The 17,856-nt window shown below is 44.0% G+C and overlaps 1 protein-coding gene across 3 annotated transcripts in view; it reads left to right on the top strand.

Annotated features, from left to right (window-relative positions):
- LOC124117560 overlaps nt 1-17,856 on the top strand; it is a 93,295-nt gene that overhangs the window by 50,184 nt on the left and 25,255 nt on the right. For all 3 annotated transcript variants that reach the window (XM_046479503.1, XM_046479502.1, XM_046479501.2), the window contains exon 3: nt 4,660-4,794. In XM_046479503.1, the coding sequence (XP_046335459.1) occupies nt 4,660-4,794 (135 nt within the window). The remainder of the gene's footprint in view (nt 1-4,659; nt 4,795-17,856) is intronic.

Genomic DNA, 17,856 nt, shown 5'->3' with positions numbered 1-17,856 from the left:
TCACCTTAACTAGGAGCTGTACTAAAGAATCTGAAACTCAACTTGAAATGGCAAAATTTGTCAAACTATCAAGCCTGCGTCCAAGAAATTAATTTGTATATTTGCTGAAATAAATAACATTTACGTTATGATCAGTTTTTTTGCACAGCTTTATGGTTGCCATCTTGAATTTGTTTCACATAGGTCCATTTCATTCAAAGTTCTGAAATCGACTCGAGCATTATACTGTGAACCTCTTATATGCATACAAAAGTGAGTGATATCAGAGTTGTCAAGAAGTATTCTGTATGATTGTCCACAAGTAGATCAATAATCAGCCTACATCAAATTATGATGTTTATATATGGTTTCCTATGGTATATAACACATCGAGGTCGGTGAATAACACACAAGATGACAAGCCAAATCCTGAGCATACATCCAAGCGTTGTTCCTATGTAGCTAAGCCGAGAATGCAATATTAGGTATCCTACTCTGATATTATAAGAGTAAATTTGTTCCAAATTGTGCAAAAGATTTTCACCTGGTAACATCACATGTTAAAAGTACATTGTACTTCAGGAGATGTACTGGAACATGTGTTAGAAGATTATAGTGGAATCAGGCAGACGTACCTAGAACATATACCGAATTAAAGGTTTCTGCGAGAAGAATTTGGTTATGTCGGGATATATGACGTTCGATTTGCCATGGGTTGGTCCATATTCACTCAATACCAATTACTGATACCTCATTGAAGAGGTACTTATATATGGCTTCCAGTGGTATATCACACTTGAAGATCAGTGGATCACTACAAATGAGATGACAACCGAAAACGTTATCATACCCCCAAGTGAAATACAGCAAACTTGTTTTTGTCAGAGAGTTGAAGGCTTTGGCAAAACAACATGGTCTACATGGATATTCTCGATTGAGAAAAGCTGAATTGATTGATTTACTCAATTTGGAATACAACAAACCCCAGACTGTTAGAGAACTCAAAGCTCAAGCAAAAAACAGTGGGCTGAGAGGTTATTCTCGAATGAGAAAAGCTGAATTGATCGCTTTACTAGATAATAATCAACTTGATGATAAAAATAAACCCACTGTTGTTGATAATAATGAGTTAAAATTTGTACCCACAACCGGCGTTGGTAAATATCTAAGAGGTTGGAAGATGGATATTAATTCCAACATGGATGTTAATGATGTTAAGCCCATCGTATCGAGCAAAATTAATGAGGAGTTAGATGATTTAAATAGTATGAAATACCAGCTGACGGTTAAAATATCATTGAGTAAAAGTAACGCAGACAATAGCACTGAATATACCGAACCTTATTTCTGGAGCAATCAAGAAGTTATATACGAAGTTATATATTATAGATACTATACGCACATCATTAGATACATCAATTCAGAGGATACAGGAAAATTTAGAATGCTTGATTAATAGAGGTTCGGGTTGGGGTGTGGATAAAATCGCTAGTTTATATTAAGATATAGCAAATTATATGCCTTTCAAAGGTGGATCTTATAGATTTACCACCATATTATAAAAAGAAAAAAGCCATAATTAATGTAAAAAATAAAGGCAATGACTGTTTCAGAATGATGATAAGATCTGCATTGTTCCCCGTAGACAAAAATCTGGATAGGTCTTCTAGCTATCCCCAAAACGATGGACTAAACCTTGATTGTATAGACGAACCTACACCAATATCTCAAATTGATAAGGTGGAAAAGCAAAATAATTTAGCTATAAATGTTTTCGGACATTCTCATAAAGGAATTGTTGTACACAGGATAAGCTCCGCTCCGGAACATATTCCCAGAATCAATTCATTTCTGATCGAAAAAGATGGTAAATATCATTATACATGGATAAAAAGTTTAAGCAGACTATTATACGATCAAACAAAACATAAGGAAAAGAAATATTTCTGTGAAAGATGCCTGCATGGGTACAGCAGACAAGATCCATTAGAAGCGCATAATGAAGACTGCGGAGGTGTTGGACAGAATGCTATCAGGATTGATATGCCTGAAAAGGGGGAAAATATATTAAAATTTGAACATTATTGTAATCAAATGCCAGTACCGTGCGTAATATACGCCGACTTCGAAGCACTTATCAAACCTATAGGAAATACAGTCCGAAGCAATCAAGATAGTTTTACATACAAACTCAAGAACATATTCCTTGTGGGTTTGGATAGATAGTTGTAAGGTATGATGGGGAAAACAAACCCGCCCGTGATTTACAGAGGTCCCGATGCAGCGGGAAAGTTCCTAGAATATCTACAAAACGAAGAGAGAATAATCAGGGAAAATTTATCTCGTAAGAAACCCATGTGTATGACGAGGGATGATTGGAGGGCCTATAAGAAGTCAACAAGTTGTCATGTTTGTAATAAATCCCTGAATGGGGATTCCGTAAGAGATCATTGCCACGTCACAGGTTTTAACAGAAGCAAGATATTTGATAACGACTTAGCCGCACAACATATGCATAAAAGTAATATAAAATTCAACAGACCGGTGTACGTTGGTATGAGTATTCTTGACTTGTCAAAACACTTAATGTATGACTTTTATTACAACGAACTTAAGAAGCAATACGGCGATAGATGTGAGGTGTTATATACCGACACAGATTCTTTGTTGATGGAAATACAAACCGAGGATGTGTATACAGATATGGCAGAAAAAATAGATATGTACGACACGAGCGATTACCCAAAAGATAATCCACTGCACCGCGTAGTAAATAAAAAGGTGTTAGGTAAGATGAAGGATAAATGTGCTGGACTCCTATAGTGGAGTATGTCGGATTAAGACCTAAGATGTATTCTATAAGGAAGTCCGATAATGGGGAGATAAGAAAAGCTAAGGGTGTTAAGAAGTATGTTCAGAAGTAAAAAAGCATATTAAACACGAACAGCACCTTAGCCGCGGTGGCTAATTTTTGTATTGCTCCTATACCTTTCCAATATCCTCGTGGGCTATAGTAAATTTTATTCATTATTAATTATTATTGATGTTTCCTTTAATACGTCTTATGACGATCTTTGATGCTCATCATCGTTTTGACATAAAAAATTCCCTCTGTAGTAGTGGTATAGGTATATAAATCTGACTCCAGTGGAAGTGAGCCAGAACCCCCATTACCTATACTACTCAACCCGATCGTTCCTTCACCATCCCACCAATATCGACTATTGTGTGAGCCGTACGTGACAGTGAATTTCTCCTGGGCTCAGTGTGAGCAGTTCGAGTTTTAACTTGCTGCTCCATGACTAGGTGTGGTTCGAGGAAACGGTTATTTATACCCGTGTTTACTACGTCCACAACCGAAGTTAGTTGCAAACACCATATCCCTATGGTTACGTGCAGTCATCCTTCAGGCTTACGAGTGCCAAGAGCCAAGAGCGAATTACCCTTACGATCTCAGGGTGTTAGCTTTACCATGGCTCTACACTGCAATTGTTCTTTTAGGACAATCACGTAAGGATATTTCTAGAGGTTTGACGTAGTTTTCGTCAGTCATTATCTTCGCGTTGTGGCTCTCGAGGACGTCGAAGGCGTGTGAAGTTTGGCCCTCTGGTTGTAATCCAGCAGGTTACCAACCCCTGACGCAAATAATGAACTTGCCCTTAATTTTTTACATTTGTATACTTGTCTTGCATTACTACGTTTAGGCCCACCCGTCGCAAGACTTGGCTTCAGAAATCTCAAAAGTAAGTTTTTCTAAGAGCTCGAGTGACAGGCAGTGATATGAAGAGGGTGACCTCAGGTGTCACCAAGGTCACAGGACAGCGATGAAGATCAGTAAAAGGGACTTCAGAACAACAACTTTATTTCTTCACCCAGGACCATCACTGTTGTGCTGTCCTTCTAGTTGTCGTAAAGTAAGCAGTGTAAGTAAATTAAGGAGTAATGCAGGATAAGTATACAAATGTAAAAAATATTTAAATTTTACTAATTTAGTTTTATGCAGAAAATATTTGAATAGCAGTACTGACAGCGGTTTTAGTTAAGTGGCTGTCATTGTTTTTTAAACTCTTGACTGCATAACTAGGTTAGTTGGTTAGCTACAGTGCTGTTGTTAGTCAATGGCTTGTTAGTCAATGTCATATCTTCTTCAGAAGCCATGTGATCAGTCAAGCTGGAACAGTGTGTGCTTGTTCCCTCCAATGATTACTAATTGGAATAATGGAAATCCCATTTGTGGACACGATTGAATTATACCTCTAAACTTCTACTTCAAATGATCTTGCCTCAATCCTTAAAAAGACCGCCTCCGTGGTCTAGTGGTAGAACGTCCGCCCGGAGAGCGGAGGGTCCGGGGTTCGATCCCCTGCCGCATTATACCAAAAGACGTTAAAAGATGGTACTTGTTGTTACCCTGTCTGGCGCTCGGCATTAAGGGGCTTAAACAAGGACTGGTCGGGATATTCATGTTAAACTGCGGCATGGTATCTCAGTGAGCTAGCACTTTAACTCGGCATTAGTCCGGACTAGCACAAGCAGCCACACAAACACACATACGTACATGCACGTCGCTATAAAAGTGCAATAATCTTTGCTGCGACGTTAAACCCCATTTCACCTCACCTTAATCCTTAAAATTACAAGGTTTATTCATGTTCATGTTGAATTAAATGTTCATTGTAGAATGATGCAAGTAGAAAGCTGGAATCACCAAAACATTGGAAAACAATAGGTGGTACTGCCTCCAAGGTTACAGACTACAGTCAGTATCCAGATCTCGAAGCACCACCACACAGGAGTGACAACATAGCTTTCAAGGCAAGTACATCCATCCACTGATATGATTTTGAAGCTAACTCAGCAAGATCTCTTGATTGTTGCTGGTTACTGGAACTCTGCCATCATTTGAATGCAGTCTCTTCTCAATATGGGGGCACGGGTGGCCCAGTCGTCTAAGGCGCCGCGATTCGCTGTGCAGAGTTGCGTCCCTTGGGCACTCCAGAAACCTATGATTGTGGGTTCAAATCCCGGTTCGCCCCAATTATGTTTCTAGGTTTGTCAGCACCATACCCTTGCTCACCGAAGTGGTAAATGTCTGAGACCTGCATCACTTCGGGCTTTCCTCCCACATTAAGCTGACACGCCGCGATATAACTGGAATACTGTTAAAAGCGGCGTTAAACCCAACTCACTCACTCACTCTTCTCAATACATACTGCACCACTTGATTCACAGTACAGTACATATATCTAATCACTTGATTGACGGTACAATACATATCTCGACAGTTGATTCAAGATACTGTACACATGGCAACTCTTGATTCACAGTACAGTACATATATCTAAACACGTGATTGACGGTACAATACATATCTCGACAGTTGATTCAAGATACTGTACACATGGCAACGCTTGATTCACAGTACAGTACATATATCGAAACACTTGATTGACGGTACAATACATATCTCGACGGTTGATTCAAGATACTGTACACATGGCAACGCTTGATTCACAGTACAGTACATATATCTAAACACTTGATTCACGGTACAATACATATCTCGACGGTTGATTCACGATACAATACACATTGCAATGCTTGATTCACGATATAATACACATCGCAGTGCTTGTTTCACGATACAATATGTATCTCATCACCTAATATCGCCGCGAATAGCTGCAAAATTGCTGATGCGGGAAAGCAATATTCACTCACTCACTCATCACCTAATTCATGATACAGGACACATCGCAACGCTTCATTCATGATACAATACATATCTCAACATTTGATCCATGATACAATACATATCTCAATGTTTTTGCATGAAATGCTTGGCTAACAAGAAATTGTTTCTATCTGCCAGTTTGTGTTAAACTTACATGACTGGTAATTCAGGTTTGTTCAGGTAGATTTATGACATCAGGTTTTATTTAGCAAGCCTGAATTATAGTGAATAGTTATCAGACTGAGAGGCTAAAGTAAGTAAATATTACTTTTTGAAAATCAAATATACAGAATTAAAACATGATTCAATACATGTGTAGGCATACTGACACCTGCATACTCTCACACTGCCAACAGCCCCCATGATTATCAACTTCCCAGAATAACTGAATGAGGCCTTTGCGGTGATTCACTGGAAAGAATTGTTACGCAAACAACGCTTTGGTATGTTAAAGTTTAGGCTGCATGGTGTACCCTTCCCCATGGTTTCGCCATCAGATGTGCAGAAGTTTGGTTTTGGGGGAGGACGTGTTAAAGTGGACAACAAGATACTGACATTGACAGTGATTTACATCTTGCCTTTATGCCACTTTCCCCAGTGGCATCCTTTTTGGAAGCAATGATTAAAGCTATCAGGGAGACTCCAGCTACTACCTTATTTTCCCAGCTGCCGGCAGTGTTATCCAGAGTACTGCTAGAAACAAGGCAGATAATACTGTTTTTGGTAGCAAGTTTATTTTGCAGAACTAACAAGGATTGCAGGAAACCTGGTTATGTGGCAGAAGCAACTAATGAACCCACTTATTTTCAAAAGGCATTAATGACCAGAGTTGTTTCTGTAAGAGCAGCACAGACCATTGTGCGTGCTCACAGCAATTCTACTAGACGTCTTTACAACACTAGGTGCGATTCGTTTGTTGCTTACTGCAATACAAAACAATAAGATATGATGAGAGCTACGACTCTCTGTTTATTGTAGAGTACTTACTGTTTCTACGAACATCTAAACAGTTGTGAGGAGGTACCGTCGATCGGAAGTCATTTATGCAGGACTGCAGCTTGAAGGTCTGTCATGATCAGCACAGTGCCCAAAATAACAGCTGTGTTGAAGGGCTTCAGACTGCAAGATCACAAGAAACACTTCAGACCTCTTGTATGGGATCTGGGGCTGGTACTACTACATCTGGTATCATAAAAAAGGTTTTTATCTGACAGCATTAGCTACATAAGATCGGATTGGTGAAATGCATGCTATGGAAGTCACACAGATACAGTTTGACAGGGTTCCATATGCTAAGGTTTGCATGAGCCTCATATGGGATGTTGTGGCTAAGAATCAGCAGTTGGGGGGACGATAATTGGATGTTCATGATATTGCAGTTATCATCCGTTTTGGGAAGGAGGACATAGCGGATGTATTATGCTTAGGCATTATTTGGAGGAGATGAAGACTTCCAAGAAGCAGCGCGTAGGTATCGAAGAATACCATGGCATCTTGGCTTCTTCAATCCTGCAGGCGCATCAACATGCAGGGTTGGACCCACCTCAAGCGCTCCATTCCCATGAAATCAAGACCCTGGCATCCTTGATGCAGCTGCATACAAGCAGATCAGTGAATGATGTCATCAATGGGTGTTTTGGCGAACTGATACTACAACTGCCACCTCTATCTGAGAAACCACTCTGTCAAAACATCAAGCAGGCCATCTTCGATTAGAGGAAACTCGCAGCATCAAACAAGACACAACCATTACTCAGTCATCCCGGTCGCCGCACAGATCATGCATGGGCTCTACAAGCTACTAGCCAACAGATTTTTGGGCTTCTCAGAAGCGCATCGTATCTGATACAGTTCTCATTGATGACAGAACAAGCTCATCATGCAGATTCTGTTAGCCATAGCAGGAGATCAGATTCCATGGACTTTGACCATTCAGGAATACTTGTCACTGTCAGACAAAGACATCCCCAAATACCTCCTGATGACTATGGATACCAAATGTAATTCTACTTCATTACTAGGTGTTCCTGATATGGATTCTGCACAGACCCTGCAGGTAATACGTTCACGAAATGCCCCCTTTCTGCCACCATAACCAGTATGGAAACAGAGCTTACCGTGGGCCAACCAAGTGGTTTTATTGACAGTCAACTTACCTATCTAGGTACTGTTAGCTGCACCACGATAGCACAACCTCAACGTGCAAATCTCATACCAGAGTCTTGGTTTCCATTAGATGTTCAATCACACAAGGACTGCAGGGATCCTATTGACCTAACTGGCACCACTCATCACCATACCTCCTTACTTTGTATCACCTTTCACCCTATGGATTCAGAATCGGATATTGGGGAATAGTATTGTTTGTGCTCGGATTATTTACAATGACGGAATTATGAACCTGCCTTGTGAAAATCAGGGTTAGAATCTATAGGTCTTCAGCAACCCATGCTTGTTGTAAGAGGCGACTAATGGGATTGGGTGGTCAGGCTTGCTGTCTTGGTTGATGCATGTCAATCACTGGATTGTCTGGACCAGACTTGATTAAGGGTGGTGATGTACGTAGCCTAGTGGTTAAAGCGTTCACTTGACACACCCTAGATCCGGGTTGGATTCACCACATCGGTACAATGCGTGAAACCCATTTCTGGTGTCCCCCAAAGTTTTATTGCTGGAATATTGCTAAAAGTGGCGTAAAACCATTCTCACTCTCTCACTCCCAGACTCGATTATTTACTGACCGCCATCATATAGCTGGAATATTGCTGAGTGCGGCGTTAAACAACAAACAAAACAAAAAGGATTATGAACCTCAAGAACTATTGAAGCACCTCATGCCAGTTTTGCAACCCAAGACTGAAGAGATGGAATTACTGCAGATGCTAGATTACGCAGGTTGCCATGCCCTGACTCCGAGATCCCAGGTTCTCTGACAGAAGTCTTCCCCTGCCTTCATTAAAATGGTGCTTATACCAGACTCATGACTGTCCTCTCCCAGAGTTTTAAGGATTTCTGCAAACTTAACTGTACGCCTAGGGAAAGGATTTCCTTCAGGCCAATGATCAGAAAGACCAATCACAACGTCCATCTGATACTTCCAGATAATCGGACTACAAACGTAGAGGAAGTAACCAATGAAGATCCAGACCTGGAAGTAGGGTGATTGCCGAACCTGACGTCATACCTTACCCTCCCGTCATTTCCGACCCTGTCGACCTAGCTTTGTCTGTGGACTTGGACTTTTGTCTACCATCTTGCAATATAGTGCAGAAGCCTGATCCAGTGTGACGATGTCTATGTTTAGCGCTGAGAGTTGGTAGCAGATCACATACTACTGCTGGATTCTTTACAGAAGGGTACAGGCTACATTTTCAACGCACCCTTTCAATTTATCCTGGCCAGTAGACCAAAGATCCAGACTACAAAGGAGATAATCGATATTGATTATCTGTGAATCCCATCAACATGGATATTTATTCATGCACCTACCAAAGATTTACCTCATACGTACACCGTTATCGGTGGTAATGCAGATTGAGGACATTCGTCAGAAATTGAAAATACATAAAGAAAATTGTATTTCACTGCACTGCAAGGTTCATATGAAACTAAAGGTTTTTACTATGGGCATAAGATTCATGGTGAACAAATTGGGTATGTACCGGTGAGCGCCAAACGAAGCTCCTTACAGTGCTTCGTGGAGCTTTCTCTTCTACCGAGGAAGCATACTACACCAAGATTTAAAGTCTTCTGTTACGCAGTGATACAAGATTGCTGATTGGCTGTTATGTCTAACAAGATATTCACTTGTTCTTAGAACTGATGATTTCTCAACAATATCGGTTATGTCAAAGGAAATTCCAGGTGGAATCAGTACAAAACTGAGTACTTCTGTCCACTTTATTTTCATTTTAAATGCCATTCATCAGATTTGATCACATTGGGTTATATTGATTTTGTTCGATCTGGATAGAAATTGTCTTATGTCCAACAAAAACATTGTGATTCAGCTTCTGTTTTCATCTTGTTAGAATACACCCAAATTAGGAATCAAGCCAGTTCAAGACATTTATATCTAGTGTCAGAGTAATCTTTAGTCTACTGGAGGATTGTTGTCTCAATATGCTCAAAACACTATAGATGGCTACTGATGGGAGATTGTCTTGTATACGATGGTGGTTTTGTTGCTGAGCCTGACGTTCCCACAAGTCATGACAAGTAAAAGTTTTCAGCTTCACCACATACTTATTCCATCAGCTGCTGGATGGTAGTAAAATATATTCCTGGGACAGCTTCTCTGTTCAATTCATCCTCACTTCATCTGGAGGTGTTTGCCTGGATAACCTCATTATGGGACACACCAACCTGGACAACCAATTTCTGGTCTATGTCAATACCAGACCCAATGGCTATCCAAATGGACGCATTATCGAAGGATTGGACATGTCTCTTTGCGTACACGTTCCCACCTTGGCTGCTCCTAGACAAAATTATAGGAACCAAGAGAACACAAATTGTATAACCATGTTCATAGCTTCAACCAGTTTTCCAGACTATTTCCACTGCTTATGGAGGACTCTCTCCACCTACCTCTATATCAAGATGTGCTTTGTCAGCCCAGGACGGATATATTCTTCAACAGTCTCCCAAGCCTGCATCTAATCGCCTTTTAGTTATCATGCAAAGATGCACGCCCCAGGCTTTTCTGAGTCTTCCTCTACAGCTGTTTCAAGGTCTTGGAGACCATCAGTCTCCCTCCCCTATGACTACCAATGGGACAAGTTCGTCCACTGGAGATGATGATGAGGTGTGATTGAGGAAGCTGCAACAATACCCATGGTAGCAGACTTCTTGTTACATAACAAGTTTTACCAAGGCACTAAAGAGAACCATAGATCAGCACTACACTTTACAACATGAATCCCAGATGGATTCTCAAATGGATCCTTTCCATTCTACTATTTGATCTCCTTGCAGAACCCTAGGAACCACGTGCTAAAACTACCTTGCTTCAGAAGTCGAGAAAACATTTCTTGGGCAGTTAGGTCACAGACATACCACACTTACCTTCCCCCAAACTGTAGCCCATCCGGATCATCTCATCTGCCCGATTAGGGCTCTTAAGTATTGCTTAGTGGCTACAGACCCACATAGGAGACATGCAAGACTCATTCCGACAACGATATCCCCAAAGCCACAGTGGCTGGCTGACTCAAGGCTGCTGCAAGTTATTGTCAAGCCCAAGATTCTACTCCCATACGTGGTTCCTGTTCAGCTCATGATATAAGAGCATTAGCTGCGAGCCTTGCCTCATGGACATCTGTGTCAGTCTAACATGTAGTCTCCAGTAGTGTCTCTTCTATCTCTGTGATGTTCAACCAGATTAAAAAGAAATCCATTCCCTAGGTCCTATAGTGGCAGCTCAAACTATCATATCGAAATAAGTTTGCTCCTGAGTGTAAACGTGCAATATCTGAATCCAACCTGAAGTCACAAGCTTTGCTAACTGGAAGTGATGTCACAACCGGAAGTGACATTATATCAGACCGGAAATGAGATCAGAGAAGAAATTATACCTGGAAATGATGTCAAGAAAGAAAATGGTGACCCTAAATCAGAAGCGATGTCAGAACTGGAAAAACACCTTATGACGTCATTTACATGAATAACAGCAAACATAAAATTATAGTGAAGGTACCACATATTTGTCTGATTCATGTAGTTTGGGTAACACTATTAATGGATGGAGTCACGAGAGATCTGAGAACTATAGCTGTAGGCTGACTGATGCTTATGCTGTGACAACTAGTGGTGTGTAGATGACAAGTGAAGAGGACGTCTGTTTAAAATCAGAAGATTTAGTTATTGTGTGATTGCAGCCAAAATACAGGAATTTGGAAATGATGTAATAGAGGTAGTATTCTTAGAATTATTAACAATGATAACTATTGTTTTGATAAATGATGTACCTGAAAATTGGCATATCATCTCCTCATGATGTTGTATTTTGTTCAGTTTTTGACTTATCCTGCATTACTCCTTAATGCATATTACTGCTTGTTCTTGACAGAGAAAAGAGCTGTGTGAAGGTCTTTGCTTGAAGAAGTTGCTCCAACTATCTGAGAGGCCAACCCTATCACGCAGCTCCCACGTGACCAATGGAAGTGACGTCACGGATCCTCACATTACTCTTGTCACTTGTTGAGTGAAGACCTGTTTTTGCTGTAGCATAAAACTTATTCAAACCCTCACGTGTTTGCTCTTTGAGTTAATGTTTTTTGTCTTTGTGTTATGCCTACGGTTTGTATTTTGTACATTCTATGTTTGATAAACATGTGCATAATGTTATAAGCATTTACTGGCGTTTTCTCAAAAAGAAAACATAATGCCAGGTGTCCTGTTGTTCCAAGTAGCCATCTTGAATATTTTACGTGGCCAGCAGTTAATGTACTGGTTTGCGTTCTATATTCTTTTTGCTTGGTACCCCACGATTGGCGTATCCTCACAAGCATTGTTTGTTTTTGTTGTATGTTGTCTTACGTTTGTGGTAATATTTCTTTCATAAACCCACATAGTTGCATAAACAAATTATAGCATACATAATCGGGCAGGGACGCATTGTGATTTTTACGCTGCTTCATTGCAGATATCATGCCCTCCTGCTCAAAGTGCCGGCGTAATATGTCGGCATGGGATCCCCACCCCCTGTGCCTTAATTGTACATCTCAATGCCTCCAGGGTCACCGATGTGAAGATTGTCTACTGCTTTCACCCACAGCTTTCAGTCAGTATCTCCGTGTTTCTAAGATAGGCAGAACACAGCAGGCCAGGAAACACCGGCGCAGGATGTCAGACCCCCGGAGAATTCCCCCGCAAGATCGGCCATCTTGGATGACTACCTCACTACCTCAACTACTACCTTGATTTGGGACCCCACGGTCGCAGTCTCTACCCATAGCACTCTGACGACCACTACAGCGCCTATATTTATGGCGGCGCCAAGCGTGGCGCTCACTTACCAAACGGCGCCTATACTATCCTCCTGACAGACTCTCAGTCTCCTACAGGCGCCCCCGCCTGATGCCCATGATTGACGCCTCTCTCCTTCAGTACATTCAGTACTTACAGGCCAGACAGCCGTTGATGCCAGCGTCTTTCCAGACGCCTCTACAAACGCCTCATATAGCGCCTCCACAGACGCCTCTTCAAGCGCCCTTTCAGACCACGCCTATATATCTTACAGCGCCTATACAGACGCCCGTGCCTCTGCCTCCGCCTCGTCAGTCGACCACACAGACGCCTCTACCTCTCGTCATTCCGTGGACTCGGCTTCACGTCGGAGTGACAGCAGATCTTATTATCAGGGTCATAGATCTAGGAGCCGCTCCCCGGTTCGCAGACGCTCCAGTGGCTATCGGTCTGACTCCTTGGAGGGCGCCTTCATCCCTTGTTATGACAACACCCACCTGGGTTTAGCCCAAGTTGCAAACTGGCTGGCAGACAGATTGGAGGCAATCGCTCCCTCGCCTGACGTAGGGGTCGATAGCAAGACAGTCATACATGCGGACCTCAATCCGTCCTGACCAACTGATCAGAGACATGATCTCAGCCTTGGACGAGGACTTCAGTAAACCGTCACTGACACCGTCCTTCAGGCCCCCACACTACAGACGAGATGACTTCCCAGTCCACTCTCTTCAAGTCGCAGACCGTGCTCCTACCCTAGATGAGGACATGCACCGCATGACAGGATCAAACCGCTCCACCTCAGTCCCAGTTTCCGACAGCAAACTCGCTTATGTGGAAACCGAGATTCGCCACACGCTCAAACCTCTCTCACTGATGGCGTCGTCATCCAGAGCCATATTGCAGGACTTATCAGGATAACCCCCATAGTATTGACCTAACAACAGTTGTATCCTACCTCCAACAACAAGTGGAACAGATGCACTCTCTCTGATAGAGCTCACAACCACTAGACGCCTTGGGTACCTTGCCTTGTCGAATTGGGACCCAGAGTTTTAAAAGAGACCTTTTGCGTCAACCTTGGTCCGGCTCTGACCTCTTTAAGGGACAGATATCCAAGACACACTCCCTGGTCTCAGCCTTCGCCTGTGATGAGACAGCTCTCAAGGCCCTGGCCAGAGTGTCACAGCCAGCCTTGTCTGCCAGCCAGTCTGGCTCCTACGAGCCACGACGCAACACCCTCCAGATTCGGGGGCGGGGCTCCCCCTTAAAAGTGGGAAAGGAAAGTCCTCGGGTGCATGCCAGTCCTGCTGCGGCCACCCCAAGGGAGGTAACGCCGACCGCAGGGACCTCAAGTGAATTGCCAGACAGGCACAACTTGGACCTCCCACCCCCAGCCGTCAAAGTTGTTGAGACCCCAGTAGGTGGGAGACTGAGTCACTTCTGGCAGAATTGGGAGATCCTGGGGGACCCATATGTCACCAACATCATCCGACACGGGTACCACCTGACGCTTATAGACGAACCGCCACTCATGTTGTCCCCCATAGTGGACACATACCCCCCTACTCAACAGCAGCTACTGAGCCGGAACATCACGATGCTGCTAGACAAGAAAGCCATAGAGGTTGTACAGGCCCCAGCCATAACACCAGGCTTGTATTCACCTGTCTTCCTGGTCCCCAAGAAGGACTCCTACAAACATAGGATGATCCACAACCTTGCCGCTTTCAACAAACGCTACCTGGCACTTCCACCTTATTTCAGGATGACCACGCTCAGGCTACTGCGATCCTGCATCCAGGCGCAGGATGTGCTCATCAGCCTGGATATCGAGTCCCTACATGTCCCTATACATCCCGACTACCAGAAACTCTTCCGCTTCATCTTCATGGGAATCCATTATCAATGGGCGATCCTCACATTTGGAATTTCTTCGGCCCCGTGGCTATTCACTTGGCTTACCAAGCCGATAGCCGCATACCTTCACCACCGGGATATTCAGTTTGAGGCGTACATAGATGACTGCCTACTGAACCATTGGGACACGGTCACTCTACTCTGCCATAGGGACTTCACCCTCCGGCTCCTGTACCAGCTGGGGTGGAAGATCAATCTTAGGAAGTCAAGAGTTGACACCTTCAAATCGCCTTCAGTTCATCGGGGGCATCTTCCAGATGCATCTCGACCTCCTCTCTGTACCCAGAGACCGGTGGAAGCGCATGCAGGTGCACCTGACTCCAGCACTCCTCCTACCGAAAACTCTGCGCCAGTGGCAAGTTCTCCTGGGCCTTCTAACCTCAGCACAGTACTTGACCTACAAAGGGAGGCTCCAACTGCGCCCAGTTCAGATGTTCCTGGCTCCCTACATCAGGCGCCAGGACCCCTCAGTATCCATCCTCCTCCCGGATCATCTCAAGCAGCATCTCCGGTGGTGGATGATGTAATCGAATGGCTTAGGCAGTGTCTCCTTGACAGGGCTTACAACCTCTCTGCGCCTATACGTAGATGCTTCCCTGCAGGGATGGGGCGCACACTTAGAGGAACAGGTCTCCTCAGGCCTGTGGTCCACCGATCAGCGCCTATGGCACATCAACAACCTCGAACTGGAGGCGCTCATCTTGGCCATCGCTCATTGGAAACAGGCCCTCAGACACGCCCAGCTCTCCATCTCGACGGACATCATAACTGTCGTATGGTGTCTATGGAAGCAGGGAACGACTCATTCGACCTCGCTCCTGCAGCAGACGTTCCGATTATTTCACTTAGTGGATCATCTGGGGATTCAGTTCCAGGTCCAACACATTCCGGGCTGCCAAAACATCCTAGCAGATGCACTATCTTGACCAGGCAAAGTCGCTTGGAAGCTTCAACCAGACGCCTTTGCTCTTGTTTGTCGAGACCACGGTTTCCCCAACATAGACCTATTCGCCACCAGCCAGAAGGGAAGGACTAAAAGTGTCTGCTTTTCCGCCGCCTGTACTCCTCCCCAAAGTCGCGCCCTGGTGGCCAGCAAGGTTTGTCGACCTCAGAGAGCTGTCCGACGCCAACCCACTGCCACTCCCAGATTGGCCAAATCTGCTAATCCACCCTCACAGCAGACAGCCACATCCAGGTCCAGACAAGCTATGTCTTCAAGCTATGTCGCCCAACGACCAGGAGCCTCTATGATGACTAGTGGCAATTCTTCGAGAGCTTTTGCAGGGGCAAACAACAGGACCCCACTTCTGCATCGCCTCAATTCCTGGCCGAGTTCATGCTCCATCTGCGCTACAAGAGTAAGCTCAAGGGCAGTACCATCATGACCTATCATGTGGCGCTCAACTCCGTCCTGGCAGTTCCAAAGGATCGGCGCATGACGAAAATCCCGGAACTCCATACTTTGTTCCGCTCTTTCAGGCTGGAAGACCAAAATGCGAAATTTCGTCTACCAGCTTGGGACTTGAGCGTCATTTTCACATCGAGGAGAGACGGGCCTTTCGAGCCATTCGAAACAATCATTCTATAATCTGACGAAAAAGACGGTCTTCCTACTGGTGCTCGCCACAGCAGCCCGAGTCCGTGAGCTACACGCCTTGGACACGGGTCCGCTTTGAGCTTGGAGCACACAGAGCCGTGCAACTGGGCCTGTGCAGGGACAGGATTGCAAAGAATCAGCTCCCAGGACAGCCTGACAGATCGTTCCTCATCCCCCCTATCATCGATTGTGGGCGAGGAAGACGAACAAGAGCTCCTACTATGTCCAGTTACAGCACTCCATTGCTACATCAGACGATCCAAGGAACGCTGTAAACTACGCCTCTTTGTACCAGTATCTGCCGCAACACGATCGCCCTCTGGCTACGAGCCATCATTCTTCAGGCCTACGAGCCGCGGGATTGGACCCTCGGTGCTCCAACAACCCACACGAGATCCGGACGGTCGCCTCCACCATGGTGCTACACAGCAACTGCTCTCTACGGAGGGGTGTTTCTGGTGATCCAACAAAATCTTCTCCAGTCACTACCTGCGAGACCTCGCATTGGAGGATGTGCAAGGCACGCACAGCTTTGGTCCGTTTGTACTGGCCCAGCAGGTCACTACTACTACACGTCACTGACCCCGCCTCCAAGTCCAGAGCCGGCCTTTCGACCTCCCCTGGCGTATGCCCTGGACTAGAAGGTTCATGCCCCACTTGCATACGGCACGGTGCTCCAGTCTCGACCTAAGCGAGAGTTATTGTCAGGCTGCGTAGTACCAGGACACAACGCATACCTGACTCTTCCCTTCCATGTAATGGTCATCCAGGCCGACCATGCAGCCGAAGACAGGCTGAGGGAATGGAAGGTTCCAGTACATGGAGTGGTCACCCGATGCCGACCACATCGCCAAGCCTGGCTAGGGAACAGAGTCTGGAAATAAAAGATGAAAGCCCACATCTGAAGGTATGCCCTCCACCGATTCGGTCCGATAAAGACGCATTAACGAGTAATGCAGGATAAGTAAAAAATCTAGTAAAATCTTAGAAATTTTTTATATTTGTATACTTATCCTGCATTACTGCGTCTAAAGGGACCCAACCATTGCAGAGCTACCTCCCCACGATGCCTTCCGATGTTTTGGAGTCCAGAGTAATGTGAGGATCCGTGACGTCAATTCCTTGGACACGTGGGAGCTGCGTGATGGATTGGCCTCTCAGCTAGTTAGAGCAACTTCTTCAAGCAAAGACCTTCACACAGCTCTTTTCTCTGTCAAGAACAGGCAGTAATATGCATTAAGGAGTAATGCAGGATAAGTATACACATATATAAAATATTTAGGATTTTACTAGAATCATTAGTTTAGTCATAGTTGTTTTGTCTTCTGTATTTTTGCAAAATGCATATCAATTCTGACTGCAAATTTCGCTAAGTGTCTTTATTGACAACTATTGAACACATATCCAGGTGAGCTACAATGCCATAGCACTATTTGATTAAGATGACAAAATCAAAGTTGGTTAACAAAAATTGTAAGAATCTTCTGTGAACAACAATGTCTTGGAATCTGAAATGTTGATATGATGTGTAGCAACTCAAGGACATTCTGCACAAACTTTGAAGTGGAAACTTTTGAAGATATAAACAAATTTGGGATGATCAAGTACTTAATTTCTTGAATTGTTTGATAAATGCAGTATAAAACAGTGAAAACAATCA

This window comes from Haliotis rufescens, unplaced genomic scaffold (assembly GCF_023055435.1).
Source record: "Haliotis rufescens isolate VD_foot unplaced genomic scaffold, xgHalRufe1.0.p SCAF_28, whole genome shotgun sequence".
Classification (NCBI taxonomy): domain Eukaryota; kingdom Metazoa; phylum Mollusca; class Gastropoda; order Lepetellida; family Haliotidae; genus Haliotis; species Haliotis rufescens.
Note: the sequence above shows the minus strand (reverse complement) of the source record. Positions and strands in the feature narration are given on the sequence as shown.